Source organism: Parus major, chromosome 20 (genome assembly GCF_001522545.3).
Source record: "Parus major isolate Abel chromosome 20, Parus_major1.1, whole genome shotgun sequence".
Classification (NCBI taxonomy): Eukaryota; Metazoa; Chordata; class Aves; order Passeriformes; family Paridae; genus Parus; species Parus major.
In genome coordinates, this window is record NC_031788.1 from 62744 (window position 1) to 79970 (window position 17227).

The window sequence follows — 17227 nt, forward strand, 5'->3', positions numbered from 1 at the left end:
GTAAGATTCACAGGAAACCAGAGAGGGGGCTGGAAACCAGGTGTCCAGAAGGTCCTTCCCTGAAACAATGTTGAGGTTTGGCACAGAAACACATCTCACCTGCACTAGCCCAGGGTTCTCCGGGTTGTACAAAGACCAGATTTCCACGTGCTCTGGTACTAGCTTGTACCCATATCCTGGCATCTCTTCCCAGTGCTGCAGGACGTACAAAGCCTTACGTTCAACATCCACCAACAAGTTCTCATCTGCCACTCCTCTCTTGTTCATCACAGAGACCTCTGCAGCAGGACACAGCCAGGGAGAAGTTGAAGGCTTCTGGCCAGCAAGAGTCATGTCAGGATATCAGTCACTAGCACAAGTAACAGGAGATGATGGACTGGGCAAACAAGCACCTCTCCAGAAAAACAAATGGCAAGAAGCAGGAGGGCAAAGATGAGAGGAGTTCAATATGTTGCAGTGATGAGAGAGAAATGGCAGGCAGGAAGAAAACAAGCCAAGAGAATTGCAGTGGAAAGGGCAAAAAAGAATTTACTCTGGCCCTAGGAGAAAGATCCAAGGGACATTGAGTAGGATGTGACCTCTGGGGCAGTTTAAGTCCCCACATCTCTGTGGCAGTGCCAACAGATCCATGGATGAATTTTTGCCAGAGAAGTGCTACTGGAAAGCATTACTTGCTAATCTTAAGACATGCAGCTGTGCTCTCTGTTAATGAACACAATTAGTAACTGACTCCTTTGGCACAGGGAAGCCAAATGGCAGCTTAAGACCAAATCATACTGCTGGGAGAAAAGCCAGAGCCAACAGGTGAGGGCATAATGACCCACCCACTCCTGGGTTTATAGTATCTGCCCTTGGATACCAGACTGAGATCTAAACCATTCCAAGCAGTGCTCAAGTACAGAAGAGCTTCACAGGGAACCAGCTGCAGCTGTGTTGGAACCAGAGCCAGCTGTCAGGGAACACCAGGAAAGCCCCTTGTTTCTCCCTCCCCAGCTATCCAGTGACTTGAAAAGAGGGGGAAAAGGCGTTCTGGAGGCTCCTTGCCCTCCCTGCCCTGAGTAGGATTTCTTTCTGCTTCTTTGCATAAGCCATAGAGACCACTCTATGAAAAAAAAACTGAGGAACAGTTGCACTGAAACAAGGAAAAAGTAGAGTTGGCCATACACACAGTTGTCCTCACACTGAGCAGGTAAGGCCAAGGATCATCCTTCCTACAGGACATATTAACATTGCCTTTCAGTACTCAGCCATCCACAAGTGGGCCACAACTGCTCTAGCCTTTGCTCGAGGTTGGATTCAATTGCATAGGTGTTGGCTGCAGCAGGGCCTGGCCTTTGCTGAGGGAAGTTGTCCATCACTGATGGTGAAGGCGGTGAAAGGTTGGAGTGTTCGTGGACATCTGTGACCCTGGGTTTGTAATGCCAGTTAGAAGGAAAGAAAAAAGAAAATGAGAAGCAGAAGCTGCTCATAAGGTGGAGATCAACAGTAGAGAGGAGCTGTGTGTAATCACCCAAGGCACCTGAAGCCACTGGAAGCACAGAAGATTCCTGAAAAAAGTCAGCTAAAAACAGGAAAGAAGACTGAAAAAGCACTCCCTTCCCCCTCCCCTTCCCCCAAAATACACCCAAAACAAAACAACACCTGCAAAAAAACAAAACAAAAACATTAAAGAAAAACAAACAAAAAAAATCACCACAAAAAAAACCCAACCAACCAACCAAAAAAAAGAAAATAAACCCCACAAAAAAACTCCAAAACACCAATAACCCCAAACAGGACTTGATTATCTTGCTGATACTCATCATAAGCAGATGAAGGCACAGCTTTGATAGTGATCATGAGAAGATGAAGGTGACAGTGCCAGCCACCAGAATAAGCTGGCATACAACAAACCTCCATGACCAACACTGCCATGCAACTGGGTTTATTTTGTTCCACCCACTGCCTGGGAAGCCACTTTGGTACCTAATGGCCTGGATCACATCTTCTTCCAGGGCAACAGTGTCCACTGAAACGACGGCACTGAACCAAGGATGGACCTCAGAGTGACCCAAAAAACTGGGCCATGCAGGGCACAGAGTGGGGAAGCCAGCCTGGATATTTCAGGGAAGATAGGATTGTGGGATCCCAGACCATCCACCAGCATGTGCATTGCTGAGCACAGGCAGCTGTTTAAGGGACCAGTTCAACAAGCCCTCTGTACCTTCAGGAAAAGCTTCTGGAGGGACTTTGAATATTTCATTGTCCACTTTGACCTCCTCCCATCTGTACTCTGCAGCAGGGATTGAGTTTTTCTTGCATAAGCTATCCAAGATCTGTGTGGGTTTAAAAGCATCTCACCACGTGTTGTAGCCATTTCTGCATGGGTAAAGAAAACATCAAGAACTTCTTCATCTTAAGTTTCTTTTCTAGGCTGTGAAACAGCCTTCCTTCCCAAAGCATAGGCTATGTCACTAGAACCCTGCTCAGATTTTCACTGGGAAAACCCTGGGCTTAAAAAGGTTACAAAAAATCTTTAATGAACGAAAAGCTAAACAAACTCTGTCCTGACAGAAACAATCTAGACTTGCACTCCACAGAACTATTAGTTTCTGAGAAGCAGAAGCCATGCTAGCAGCAGGAGCAATTCTAGATACATTTCCTAAGTGAGAAAGAGGTTTTAATTGTGCAGGGTACTCAACCCCATTCCTACAGCTAATTTTCTAATAGCAGGGTAAGAGAAGAGAAGTTTGCAGAAAACTGGCCAAAGACACTGGAGAATCCATAGAGAAGGAGGCCAAAGGAAATCAGGTGTCCTGAGTGTTGCTGCTTACAAAATGCTGCCAGAGAAACTGCTGTACTTTCTGAAAGAGGTCAGAGTCAGGCAAGCGCTTTTCTCACAGAACACTAAAATGTAAGCAATAAAGTGTCGCTCTATTTGAAACGGCAAGAAGAACGACACAGGGTCTCCTGTTCAATGCACAAGAGAGTCTGTGTTGTTCTTCTCGCCGTTCCCAATAGAGCAACAATAAAGATTTTTTTTTGTTGTATTAAGCAAGGTGTATTAGTTCACAGTAGGAATTAGAGCTATCACAGGAAGCTGGTAGGTGTCTAAAGAGATAAAGTTATCCATGTAAATTGTAGTGAATCTGTGGAGCACCTTCAAATGTATATTCTGTCTTGCAGAACAGGAGAAGCTCTGTTACCCACATGTGGCAGGTGAGAAGAATGTCTATGGCCCAAATGTGTCACGTTGGTACCTACAAGTCATACTGTGAAACCAGTCCACAGTTGGCCCTGTGCTTGCTGTAAAATCGATTCTCCAAGTCAATCTTGGTCTCCCCAATCAGATCATCAGATCCAACCAAATCATGGTCAAATATTGCCACAGTGAGTTCTGATTCCATGGGAAAGGAGACTGTCAGCTCCACAACTCTAGAGAGAACAAACAGGGAAAGTGCAATTAGGAAAGAGGACAGAAACGAAACACACACTCTGCTTCGATAATCCTACACATTTAAGAACTATATTTGACAAATTAAAGGCCTCTTATATACTTTGGTTCTGTCAAAATTCAGTATGTGCAATTTTCAGTGTGCATGTTCAAACAAAGGAATTACTTCTCCAGGAATGTATGGCTCGGATAGAGGGCCTGGAGTTAGGGAAAAAGCTCTCCAATGCTTGGTTTCCAATTTTAAATCAAGTCCTTGGCTGTGCTTGCCTCCTAACCCAAAACATAATGGCTCCTGAATTAGCTGGAGGAAAGTGACATGCCCAGGGGCTTTGTGTTAAAGCACAAGATTCTCCATGAGAAAGGAACAGAAGACCTTAAATGCTGAGCCCCAGATTTGTACTGTTCTTATTAAACCTGCTAGATGAAACCTTCCTGCATACTCTCCAAACACAGGATTGAGCTGCTTTGGGATGTATCGCTCCTTTGTGTCCTGCTGATGCCCCACAGTCACCACCACATAGGGGTCTGCTTTGCCACTGGGGTCTGCTGGAGACAGATTTGTAGCCTGGAATATACAAGAGATACTGCTGTACATATCTGTAGAGAGAAACCTGCACAAGGAACACTGCACAGGCCTGACACCACCCAAGCCCACTTGGTCAGGTCCCTCCAGCCAATTGTTCCCACACAAATCCTCCCTCTACAAGCCATTGATGTCTTCAGCTGTGGACCCACCTTCTTGCTCATGATCTCAAGGCAGATGTGAGGAGCCAAGAAATGTCCATCTGCCCATCCTCAAGCTATAAAGCATGGAAGACTCTCCATAGACAGGATGTAGGTGTCTTCCACTGGCAAAGGCTTCAAGCCAGCATCACATTTTTCACAAGTGCCACTGCTCACATTTAGTGAGAAGAGAATGGCAGAAGGTCCACAGGGTGGGGAGAGACCACCAAGCATTACTGCCACCTCCACCAGAGACTTGACTTAACAATGTAAACTCTTACAAGAACCTTGATGGGTCTGTTCCTTGGAATGCCCCAGGAGACCCTGGGCTCTGTAACAGCTTCCTCGGTGGGGCAGACATAGAAGGAGCCCTGCAGAAAACATTTTTCAAAGAACAGCTGGATTTACATGGGAATATCTCAGAAAGGATTGGAGCCACCAGCTTCACCTGCCAACTAGAAAATCAGAGCCATTTCCCCATGCAGACCACAGACACCCTGTGCCCATGGGGACAGTCCTTCCCAAAGGTCCAATCATGTCCACATGACCCAGGCAATCCCTGCTTGCAATTTAGGCTGCAGGCTGTCATACCACTGCCAATGTCATATCTGAGCACCTCTAGGCACTTTGGACTGCCAAAGTCAGAGGACACCAAAGCTTTTCTAGAGACAGCTACAGCTTCTGTAGTTGATATTTCAAAGTCTTCAAGAGCTCCTTTATGGGAGGATGATGCCTCTTTTAACTAAGTTTTGTTAATTTTAAAACCAGTGAAGTTTACATATATAAAAATTATATGCATACTGAATACACCCAGAGGCCGCAACAAGAATGAGTCCTTTATGCTTCATTCTTTCTCCTTGTAGCAGCTAAAAAATCTAAGTCACATGGATTTATAAGGTAACAACAGTAGGACCATAGTACAATTGTTTCAACAGGCACTAAGAGTACCCTGGCAATGCTGCAGCCCAACAAGCACACCCATGCACTCTGGAAGGTTTTGCTGGTGTTGGCTTGCTCTAAAATACAGGTCATAAGGATCTTCTTCCACAAGCAGCACAAATGTCATCCAAATGAAACAGTACCTTGTACTTCCCCACATAATGTTCATCCTCATTTCTATCTTCATCTTCATTTGCTTCGTCACGATGAAGGGGGGAAATACACAACCAATCTTCAAAATTACCAAACTCATTTTCCAACTCAGAGTCATAGATCTGAAATAAGTACAAAGTAATTTTGGGCCTTTTCCTGACATCTTAAAGGGAAGGAGAGTCAGAAAGACCACCCTTTCTCTGTTACAATCATTTCACCTCCTCCTGCCTTACTACTGTATTACTGCAGGGTGTTTTCCTGCATGTCCCTGGGGCCAGCCTTGGATGTAGATGCACATCTCTGTTTGGCTCCAAGGCCTTACTAGTTGCATCAAAGTCCAGAAATGATGGGGCCTCAGCACACACTGCAGGGTCTCCTCTCAGCATTACTTACACCACAGGAAGGTGAGGAAAATATGGATAAAGGGCCAGGGCTGAAAGCGACTAGGTCACCCCAATTATCACCTGAAGGGTGGCAATGAGCTTCCTCTTGGGTTGAGTAGGTTCACCTTCAGTCACTGCCTCATCTTCTGCTCCCATGTAAATGGAAGATGCATTTAAATTCCCTCCATCTAGAAATGACAGTAAGAGATTAGGAAACACTCTGATTTTGCCCATCATGACAAGTGTCTCTACCTGAAATTACTCCAGCCACAGCTTCGGCTTTGACCCAAGGCTTTGGCCTGTGTCATGGCAACTGGAGCTATTGCTGCTTGTAACAGGTGTCCTTCTGGCATCTCAGGTTTCCCAGCACAGCATGGCTGGATGGGTGGGAGGACAAAAATTGGCACAGACCTATCTGCCTGTCTGCCTGCATGGCTGCTATTCAGACAGGAATTGAGCAGAAACCAAATGAAGGAACATGGTTGGGCCAGTTCACAGGCGCTGTCATGTCGCTAAAGGACATAGAATGATTCACACGAACATGTCTCAGTAGTATGACAGGAAAAAGAAGTAACTTTATTTTCTGACTCCAGTATTTATAGATTCTTGACAATGACCAGGGATTGGATAATTAAGTTACCACCTTCCCAATCACACTGGTCATGCGAAACATCCATCGAAAGACATTTCTTAGAAGGAATGTGTAAACAACTTATATTTACAGTTACTTTCCTGGGAAAGTAACTAAAACTATGAAAACAAGATCAAAAGGCTTAGTTTTCAGGACAACACTGTCAGGGAAGGCACAGAAGAGAGCCCACCCTCCTCTTCGGATGAGTGCTTCTTTGCTGGCCTGCTGATTTGGGTGGCTAACTGAAGCATCACTGCCACTTTCGGCACAGGCACCTGAGCCTGGAGAGACCATATCTAGACCATCAAGCCAAGGACACAGTGGGTGTGTCCTTGTCCCATTTCCCAAGGCTCCAGATCCCTTGAGCGTTAATGACATGCAGGTACCCTCAAGGCCTCTCCTTAAATTCTATTTACATCATTTTTGTACTTCGCACTTTCCCAGGCCAGAGCTATATGAGTCACTGCTTACAACTCTGCAAACCTGAACCTACAGCTGTAACACTGTTCTCAGATCATAAAAAGATTGTTATTACTGTCTGTTACCTCTGTTACCTTCTGTTAAGTGATTCACCTGTACCCCAGGTGAGTAGCCCAAGAGGACAGAATGATGCCCAGCTCCTGGACAGGTTTTCCTGTCCATCATCCTCTCTCCATCACACCACTGCTTCCTGGTCTCACCCAGACAATCCCATGATCCCTGCAGATGATTTTTATGAATTTTTTTCACACAGGAAAGCACTTGTTTTAACACCATTTTACAAGACTTCACTATTTTCCAGGACTTTTCTGACTATTTTTCAGAAAAGTTTCAGGAAAGTTTGGTGGTTTCAACTTGAAATAGCCTGTTAGCCCTTGTCAGTGTCTTCAGCCTCTCTGTTCACTTTAATGTTGTTGTTGTTGCTGAATGTTGCAAGGTTGTTGTCTGCACAGCCACCATTCCCACAAGCCTAGTACCCTCTGGGATGGTATAAAATCTTGGTTCTCCCCATTAAATAGTGGGGTATTGCTAGAGAACTCACCTCCATCATTCAGATCATCCTTCTCAGCATCTTCCTCATCACTGCATGCCTGAAACACACATAAACAGTCACCTCAGGGCCCTGACAGAAATAGCTTCTCCTTCCAAGCACAGAACACTGACATTTTCTTGCAAGAAGAGTAAGTAACACAGAGCATGAAGTCATTCAGCAATAACATCATTGCAGGATGATATCCAACAAATGTCTTAATGACTTTTTCTTCTTCCAGATCCTCCTGCTAGCTTCTTTTGTTTGGAATTTAAGTTGAAAGTGCAAAGAAGGAAATTTGGAACACACCCGCTCAACACATACAAGGACATAACCAGGACAGAGTAAGCAGCATTAAAGTCCCTGTTAAAATCAGCAACATCACATTTTCAGGAGTCCCTCAACAGAAGCTGCCTCATTCTCACACCACTTGAGCATCAAGCCTCAGGCATGTTTCAATACCTGAATGCTGAAATCAGCCCACTGGTAGAAGCATGATATCTGGCTACCTTAAGTATGCTTAATACACTGAAGTCCACATCTTCCTGCAGATCTATTCCAGGAGAGCTCCTCTGACACTTAGTATGGTTGAAAATATCTGCCTCAGGCCAATGCAGCCTATTTTCCCTTCTTTTGGCAGCTGTCACAAAATATTACCTGGTTATACAGCTCTTTTAGGGATGCATAGTACTTGGACCACCAATCCAGCTCTTCCAGTTCTGTTTTTCCCTCTTCATATTCATCTTCCTTCTTTATAAGCTTATTGATAGGAATTTTCTTCAATGGAGCCTTAAGAGAACAGAGCAAAGGGTTTAGAGGGAAGAAACCACTCAAGACACTCATGCACCCTCCTCCAGTTCCCTGGAAGTCTCTGTCAAAGGCTCAGCATTTAGGCAGAGCACAGGATGTGCAAAGCTGCCTGTGGCCCCAGGTTTGTTCTTTGCTACAAAAGAAGCCATTCTCAAGGCACAGGGCAGGTCTCCTTAGTGTCCCTGTGCCAGAGCCCCAGCACACAGCACTGCCAATGAGCAGGCAGGAGAAAGGAATGTTTCAGTCCAGAGAAAAGCCTGGTGGGTGAAACATAACACTGAACTTCTGAACATTTTGTTTGTTTGTTTGTAATCTACAGTTTGGCTTTACAAAATTCAAAATTTTTTGGGCCAAAGACATCACTCACCTTCACAAAACTAAGTGGGTGAGTGCTGGAACCTGGGTCACCAGCTGCCAGTCCAATGTTTACCACAGTCTGAGATGGAAGACGGTGAGATGAGACATTGCAAGCTGAGATGAAAATAAAGAGCTTCATGTTTCCATGCATTTATTTCTGCCCACTACTTACTTTCAGCCACAGGAAAATCTTCCCTGTTGAAACACTGTAGTCTGATTTTAAAGCTTTTCATAGCAGACCCTGCAAAAAGGCTGCTGGAAATCCAGCTACAGTATTAAGATTGGCCACCATCATCAATATGCTTGTTGCTGACTTCCAGGAATTCAGATTTATGAGATATACCTTCCCTACTCAGAAATAACCACAGATGAATCAACCTTTGGCTTCTTCTTCTTCATTCCTCCAGGTCAGGAGTGCTGGCTGTTGCTATCATAGAGCTATTTAGCTGAACTATTTCACAATGAACAGACTGTGACCTGACAATGTGAGAGAACTGAAAACTTTTCAATCCTTGGTTCTAGTGGACCAGCTCCCTAAAGATGGGTGTTGGAGTCTGAAACACAGTGTGTGCCCTTGTTTCTGATACCTAGCTCTGAGATCCAAAAGAACACTAAATTTCATATAACATTAAATTTATGAGAATATTTTCATAGTGATACATGAAAACAACTGTTAAAGTTAGATAGAAAAGCTAAAAGTGTGAGTGTGTAGATTAGAAAGTTCTTAAGTCACTGGGTGAAAAAGTTAGAGTTTAACATAGTTTAAAAAGCAGAAGGCAAGATGGAGGATTTAGAATGTTGTTTCTTTTCCTTCTTCTTTCTTCTTCCTGTTCTTCTTCTGGAGGTTTTTGGGTAATAGTAAGTGACTGGATAGAAAATGCTGCAGTGCAGCACACAGGTGATGGGTCATTGGGTCATTAAGAAAAATAATATACGTGTCTATTGTTAATTGGATAAGGATAAGTATAAAGATAAAATAATTGTAGTTCAGGGCGATTTTGTGCCTTCAAAGCCCAAAGTGAGCCACAAGGCCATTTTGTACCATCAGAACAAAATGAGCCAGGTTGCAGTAAATTAAACTTGTGCAGAAAGTCTGGAGGGACCTGCCATGTTTTGTGATAACATCCTAATAAACACGAGAAACAAAATCCTAACAGGCTTTGGAGTTTTTGTCCTGACCCAGAGAATTGAAATAAGTGGGACTCCCCATGAGGGAATATCCCCAAGGAGCTCAGCTCAGAGGAGACTGAGAAATCCAGGAGTGAAGAGAAGTACAGAAGAAGCACAGCAGAATCAAGAGGAGAGAAAAATAGAAGAAAGAATTTTAGAAAAGTTATAGATGGAGGTCTCATTGAGCAAATTCTCTGTGAGGGTGGTAAGGCCATAGTACAGGTTGCCCAGAGAAGCTATGGCTGCTCCTTCCCCAGAAATGTTCAAGACCAGGTTGGACAGGGCTTGGAGCAATCTGGTCTAGTGGAAGGTGTCCCTACTCATGGCAGAAGGTGGAGCGAGATGATCTTTAAGCTCCCTTCCAACCCAAACCATTCTGTGATTCTATGACCTTGTGATTCCAGGGAGAGGATTTTACTGCCTGGTTAAGAGGGAGTAGAAGAGCCAGGGATCTTTTCCACTGGCAAAACCTGCCTGCTGTCTCCATAGGAACCTCTGCAAGCAGCTCACCTTTGGACATATCCTCTGGTTCCTCCTCCAGCTCTCTGGGAGAGAATTTCGTCACCTTGGACACAATATGACTACCTACCAGCACAGTGTGCCCAAATGCACGCTTTTCCACCACAAAGATGCTGAGGGGAGGGTGCAGGTATACCTGCTCTGGGAGCTCCTGCAAAAGAATTATGCATGGGCTTCATAGGAGTAAGGAGTTGTGTTGAGCTATCAAACTATGGCAGCCCCACCACATAAGAAGAAGCCTGCCAGAACCTTACAGCTATGCCCAAAATTCAAAGCCTTGCAATGACAGGCCATGGCTAAGATGTCCCTAAGTGGACAGCTTCACAAAGGTTTTGTTCTGCAGCTGAACCATGTGGTCATGGGAGAGCAAAATCCTGGAGGCAGTTCCCCTCCTTCTATGTTGCCACATGCAGTGAGGCAGTTCACCAGGTGCAGGGTAGCCATGGCATGGCAGAATCCACGTTCCCACTCACCACATCCATGTATTTGACCAGCTCAGTGAAGTTGGGGTTCTCTTTATAGGACACAATCACCTCTGACTCCACCTTCTTGGCAGCACATTCAATGATCACCTGGGGCTGATCCACCTCAAACAAGTTTACTCTCTTCAGGTCCCTCAGGCCCCAGAACAGGATCTGAAGCACAACATGAAGCTGCTGTTTGAGAGGTGCCAGGCATGGCACTGTCCATGCTGCCACACCCCACCCACAGGACACAGTCCCCAGAAGAGGCACAGGACTGCTCTCCCAGCTCAGTAGCTCTGCCTGTTGAACTACACAGATGGTTTACCATTCATGTAAAGCACCTCCATTTCTGGAATCTGCCCAGGCCTCACAGGTACATCTGAACTCCAAAGTGGACTCCCTAACCAAGCCCTGCCCTCCACCCAGGGGCAGCTTGAGGGGAAAGCCAGTGCAGCAAAAGGTGGTGCACCTCTATGCAAAACTCCTTCAGTACTGGGTGTATGCCCTCAGGGATGATGAACTGTCCAACACAGGAGTCTTCCATGTAGTTGGGCTCCTTGGGCTCCACATCCCCAGGCACTGATGGCTGAACAGGTGGAATCAGGACACAGCAGGTGATGAAAGCCACTTCTATTCCATGCCAAGCCCCCTCTCTCCCTCCATCTAGTTCTTCACTCATAGGCTGTCACTGCAGCATCCTCTCATTGGAAAGCCAGATATAGCCTCCAACTTGGAATCTTCTGGTGGACCCCATGCAACCAGCTCCTCACCCACAAAGCTCTCCTCAGAGTTGGCAACCATGTGCAGCTTCCTACAAGCCTGTTACCTCCAAATAGCCACTATATTTGAGCTCGATCAGCTCAAAAGTGGCAATGAGCTCTCCCGCTGCTTTGGTGCCTCTGTAGAAATCAAAGAACTGCAGGGCAGGTTTGATGTATGGCTCGTTGACCAGCTTCACCTGTGGGACAGCAAAGGCCTGCCCGAGGAACTCAGGGGAGTCCTGCAGGAAAGAGAGGAATGAGTCAAATAATCCCTGTCGTATCTCACCACCTCAAAGATCATCACTAATTCCAGCCAGTCTGAGACAGTATAAGACTACTCTTCCACCCATGTCATCCTCTGCTTTGATTTTTCTCTGCTCCATCCAGAGTTAGGAACAGATAAAGGCATGTCTGCAGCAGCTCCACTTAACTCCCCGTTCATCTCCATGCAGAACTCAGCAAACAGCCTGGTACCATGCACCTGAGGACATCAAAGATAGATCAGGTTTTTCAGAGTCTTTTCCAGACTGGGTTTGAGTATCTCCAAGGATGGATACACTAGAAGCTCTCTGAGCTACAGGCCTAGCATGTCATCTAGCTCTTGTAAAAACTGCTATCTTATATCAAGATGGATTTTCTTCTTTGCTAGTTTGTGCCCAGTGCTTACTATTGGGACCCTTGGTACCTTCCATGACAAGTCTGAACTGAGCTTTTCTACCCTTTCTCACCAGGTAGCTGCAGACAGCAAAAAGACATTGGCTTTATCTCCACTTCCATAGGCTGAATATACTCAGGTCTCCTCTTCTGTCCTGTGCTCCACCTTGGTGGCCTCTTCTGGACTCACCCCAATATGACAGGGCTTGTCTTGTACTGGAACCCCAGGAAAGCTGATGAGTTACGCAAGAAAAACCTGGTGCAAGTTATGTCATTAGCCTTAGGATAACAAAGAGACTCTGAGAACAGTGTGACTTTAAAGCACTAAAAAAGAGAAAAAAGGGAGGACTGAGGAGGGATGATCGATGACACCTGGAGACACAGAGGAAGGAACAGCCCTAAAAGCAATATCAGTTCCTCCAGGCTATTAGTCCTCTGCAATGTAAGCCTGCCAAGGAAACTGGCAAAGTGTTTCTTCAAAAATAAGAGATCCTGGATCCAATGAGCACTATTCAGCCCTTGATGAGTTTAGAGTATCTCTGAGTCAGAAAGTCTCAACCTCAGCCACAGTCCTCACAATTCACTGTCACCAGTGGACCAGGACCAAGCTGAGTCATGGAAACCAGAGAAGTGGCAGCAGTCAGAGCTCCTCTGCCTTCACTTTTCTGGAAACAACAGGATGAGGGCAGCATGGCCATACTTACAAATTTAATGTGGCTGAAAAGGTTGATTATAATGATGGGGGTCTCTGTTTTCAACTCTTCTTTCTTCCCATCAATAATGAGCTGATCAAACAAAAGTAGTCATTCCACATAGGGCTCAGTGTCTCCTCCAGCATCTGCAGATGGAGACAGAAGGCCCAAGTATTCCACAGTCAGTGGAAATAAACATGCAGGAAAGTGAGGAACTCTGGGATCATTCCATCTCACACAGCTCCATGCAGCTGGTGGCTGGCAGGATGGTATGTTGTAGAAGTCTGGGATCAGCACTCAAGGTCAACTAGCATGTGCCACTCAACCTCTGAGATTATGCTCAACAACTGTCAAATATTCCCCAAACATAACCACACTGCTCAGAGCATAGATACCTGAATGCATGGAGATACAAAAGTCCTAGGACTGCCATAGCACTGGCCTTAAACATATCAGTTGAGGACATGGTCATTTTTCTCTCCCCAAGTTCCCAAGATGACAGAGGCAAGAGTTTAAATGGTCTCACCCTGGTGGTCTGGCAGTGAATTGAAAACACCACTCTTGCAAATGGATTTGAAAGGCCATTATCATCTGCAGGGAGGATCCCTCGAGCCTGATACAGATGGGCTCGGAGCTGGAAATAGCTGAAGTCTGGTAAGAAAAGGAGAGAGGAGGTCCCCAACCAAGTCCTGTATGAGGCCAAAAAAATGCCTGAAGGAAAATGCCAGACAGAGAGGAGTGGGCATAGCCTGTGAGGAATAGCTATCACTTCTAGGGACTGTGGTTCTCAGGCAGTACATCTCAAAAGGTTTATCCAAGACAGACAAGATCAGTGGGCTCCTCAGACACCTCTGGGAAGTACAACGTGACATGAAATGCACAGTGTTCTGTTATGAGCATCTGCTGCAGGGGAGCATCACCAAGCCTCATCAGAGGGGCAGAACTCATGCCCATTGCCAATTTGGAAGCATGTTTGATGCCTACAAAGCACCCATGCTGTCTGCTGCTTTAGCTGTGAATGTGCAAATACATCCTCATGAGATCAAACTGGATGTGACTGTCCCAGTCATGCCTTGAAGATGACATTAGATCGGGTCCTAATTCTCAGACATATTATAATTCTCATATCAGTATGGCCTGGAGGTGAAGGGCTGTGGGGGGATAGTGTACCACCATAGACACTAATCCATGGATGGGACCTTTCAACTCCCTACTCTACTGCTTACGTGAAGAACTGGCATCTCCACTCACCATCCCTGCTGAGCCAACTGGGAGGGCTGTATGCTGAGAGCTGGGCTATCTCCTGCTCACTCTCAGAAAGGAACTCCTTTCTGAGCTCTGCCAAACAGTTTTTAGCATATTTGGTTATGCCAAGCCACATGTAGATTTCCAGTTTGGTGAAGATGTCACCAGTGTGTAAGCCAGGGACCTGAAAGCACAGAAGGTTTAGCAGGTTTCACATCTCAGACCAAGATGATCACCATCAGCCTGGGACTGACAAAAGAGCACAGGCGAGAGAGCACAACATCAGCAGAGGCAAAAGGCAGTGGTGGAGTGAGAGCTGTGTTTCCTTGTGAACTCCAGGTTTTCAGGAAGGAAGGATGAAAGCAAGGAGGGGGAAACAACATCAAGCAAGCAAGAGTACACTGTTTTGGTATAAACCCTACCTTCATAAAGACAGTCTGTATCTTTGCACAGTCTTTGCCTTTCTCCTCTTCAACTACTGAGTAGGGGATGTTTTGTGCAGGAATTCTGGCATATGCCACACACTTATTGTTGCTGAGCATCCAGATGAGTACATCAGGGAGAGTGCACTGGGGCTGGAGGGAGGGAAGGGAGGAACATCACAGCAGAGGAACAGCATGCGTCATCCTCCTTCCATTGGAGACATTTCAGACATGGTGAAAGCTTCATCTCCTTACAGGAGGGACTACAGAACAATGGCAGTTTAGAGATCCAGAAATAAAGGACCTAACATTGGCCACATGCTTCCAAAAGTCATCCCTGCAATATGGCTCTGGAGGTGTTGTAGTTCAACCCCAGCTGGCAACTCAGCCCCATTCAGTCCCTCACTCACTGTCTCTCAGTGTGATGGGAAAGAGGATTCAAAAAGTAAAAGTGAAAAGTGAAAGAAGTAATAGATTGAGATAAAAACAGTGTAATAGGAAAAGAAAACATTGCACACACAAGCAAAGCAAACGCAAGAATTCCCCTCTTCCTGTAGACAAGTAGGTCTTCAACTGTCCCGAGAACAGCAGGGCTCCATCACAGAAACAGTGACTTGGGAAGACAAACACCATCACTACATTGTACATCACTCTATCCTCACATAGCTAAAGATGTGAAAATTATTTGACTTCACTTGGTGAAAGACTTCTCCAAACTTCAACAGCATCTGTACACTTTATGTCAGCAAACATGGCATTCTGGTTGACACTACATCATCACACCAATTTTTTTCAGTTAATTACTATACAAACAATGAAGCTCTGAATGTAGAGAGTGTCTGCTATGGATGAGAACCTTATTCCAATACAAGTTTGGATCTGCAGAAAGTATCTAGGGTCAGTCCTTGGTGGAAGAACAGGCAGCATAGGCAAAGCTATTTTCCCAAGCAAAACTATCTGCTGCAGACATGGCCTTGGGCTGGTGGGGCAGGGAGGCCCAAGAGGCCTGGAGCTGGCCCAGCTCTGCCTCTAACCCCTGCAGAGTTGCTTGGACCCCTGCTCCACCACCAACAGCCTTGCAAAGCTGCCTGGCCTCATGCCTCATTAGAGATATCACAGGAAACATGGTGACCTCCAACAGACGGAACTTGGAATTTTATGTAGTGAGGAAAGACAGCAGAGGAAAAGCTTCAGCTCAGGCTGGTGAGAGCCCCAGCAGCCAACTCAGTATCCTCTCCTTGCCTAGTCTCTCCAGCTTAGAAGAGGGGTTCCCTAGGAGCCACTGTACCTCTTTAGCCATGAAGCGTATCTTTGCCAGGATTTTCCTTGTCTCCTTAACCTTCTCCTTGACATTGTCTCGAGTCAGGCACCGCCTCACATGGAGCCCCTGCTTAGCATACAGGATCTGAACAGAAAGCACAGCTGTCACACAACAAGCCATGCCCCACTGCCACCCCACATGGGGAGTCTGCAGGGAGCCTACTGTGTGATGACCACATCCAGCCTACCCCATTGCGCCCTGACCTCCACCATGGCTCTCTGCCCAGTTGCTGAGAGCAAGCCTCCATGAATCTGTCACAAGCCATTTAGCAAAGGGTGCCAAGAACTGGAGACTCTGGTAACTCATCAGCCCAGCCAATATCATCTGGTAACAGAAGCCCATGAACTTTAAAATCATTTTGAGCAGAAAGATGTCTAAGGAGTAAATGTTTCAGAAGCTAGTGGTCTAAGGCTCCAGATAGTGTCTGTGTGAGACTTTGGCCAAGGAGCAACTTGGGGCCACAGTAGTGTGCGAATATGAAGATGTAAGAAACTGCAACACAGGGCTTGGCTTTCACCACCATCAGTACATACCAGAGATAGTGTACACATCTGAGAAGAGACTTCAGGATTAATCAAAACTAATAATGAAATCCAGAAGAAATTCAGGGTGTACACCCACTATAGGCTGGCAAGGCCAGAAAACTAATCTCTTGGGTGGGCTCTCTCTTCCAGAGTGTCTCAGGCATAGTAGAGTACCTTCACCATAGCTCAGGTGATGACATGCAAGGAAGCAGAGGGAAGGGAACTGGGATCCAGATGTGCCTAAATTTCATTTCCTGATGCTGTCATTGCATTTAGGTCAGACTTTCAAAGCTTCGTAGTGTGAAGGGGGCAATGACTCTACAGTTGTGCTCTGCTGTGCTGTGATGGAGGGTATGTAATTGTGCTCTGATTCAGCTAGCTGGTCTTGTGTGCAAGGTGACAAGTGCCCAACAGTTGCCCTTTCTAAGGACAGGCTGTTGTAGACCTGCTGGATATGTACCCAGCCAAGGGGCTGAGTTTTCAGGAGTAGCAGATCTCAGTGAGCCACCACAAAACTGCCCGTGGGAATATGATGCATCAAAAGGCCTCCAGCAACCTATTGGGCAGGAATATGCATGTGTTCAATCACACATGCCCCAGTGGAGTAAGGCATCAGGGCACAGCATCTGCACAAAACTGGGGGCAGCCATACCAGACCCTGTCTCTGTTCCCTGTGCCAGAAATTCCCTTCTCCTCTGAGCAGAAGTTGGGAGATTCTGTAAAAGCCTATGAGTGATACAGTGAGTCTTAGCTCCAGATTTCCTTCTTAGCACCAGTTCTTGCTGATCCTCCAGAAGTTTCCCCAGAGCAGGGATTGCGTAGGCTCCCACTAACCACCACCAAGCCGCACAACCTACAATGTTGTGCATCAGGTATTTTGTCCGACATCTGTCCAGGTTATTTGGATGTGCCATTGTTTTTCTCTCTGTGCTGAGTGAATATTGCCTGCAATAAGAAAAGTAGCATAGACTCTGTATCTTCTGCACCCAGCATGTTGAGCACAGCTCACAGCAGGGA

The 17227-nt window shown here is 46.0% G+C and overlaps 1 protein-coding gene across 1 annotated transcript in view; it reads right to left on the reverse strand.

Moving 5' to 3' along the window:
- Window positions 1-17227, reverse strand: part of LOC107213217 (fer-1-like protein 4) — a 42813-nt gene that overhangs the window by 8014 nt on the left and 17572 nt on the right. Inside the window, 22 exon segments of the mRNA XM_015647341.2 lie at window positions 101-278; window positions 2204-2358; window positions 3244-3414; window positions 3874-3998; window position 4252; window positions 4418-4527; window positions 5239-5370; window positions 5713-5819; window positions 7284-7332; window positions 7929-8060; window positions 8449-8552; window positions 10119-10278; window positions 10601-10762; window positions 11061-11177; window positions 11418-11591; window positions 12711-12811; window positions 12814-12844; window positions 13225-13349; window positions 13950-14127; window positions 14366-14518; window positions 15654-15770; window positions 17068-17155. Of these exon segments, the coding sequence (XP_015502827.1) occupies window positions 101-278; window positions 2204-2358; window positions 3244-3414; window positions 3874-3998; window position 4252; window positions 4418-4527; window positions 5239-5370; window positions 5713-5819; window positions 7284-7332; window positions 7929-8060; window positions 8449-8552; window positions 10119-10278; window positions 10601-10762; window positions 11061-11177; window positions 11418-11591; window positions 12711-12811; window positions 12814-12844; window positions 13225-13349; window positions 13950-14127; window positions 14366-14518; window positions 15654-15770; window positions 17068-17155 (2670 nt within the window).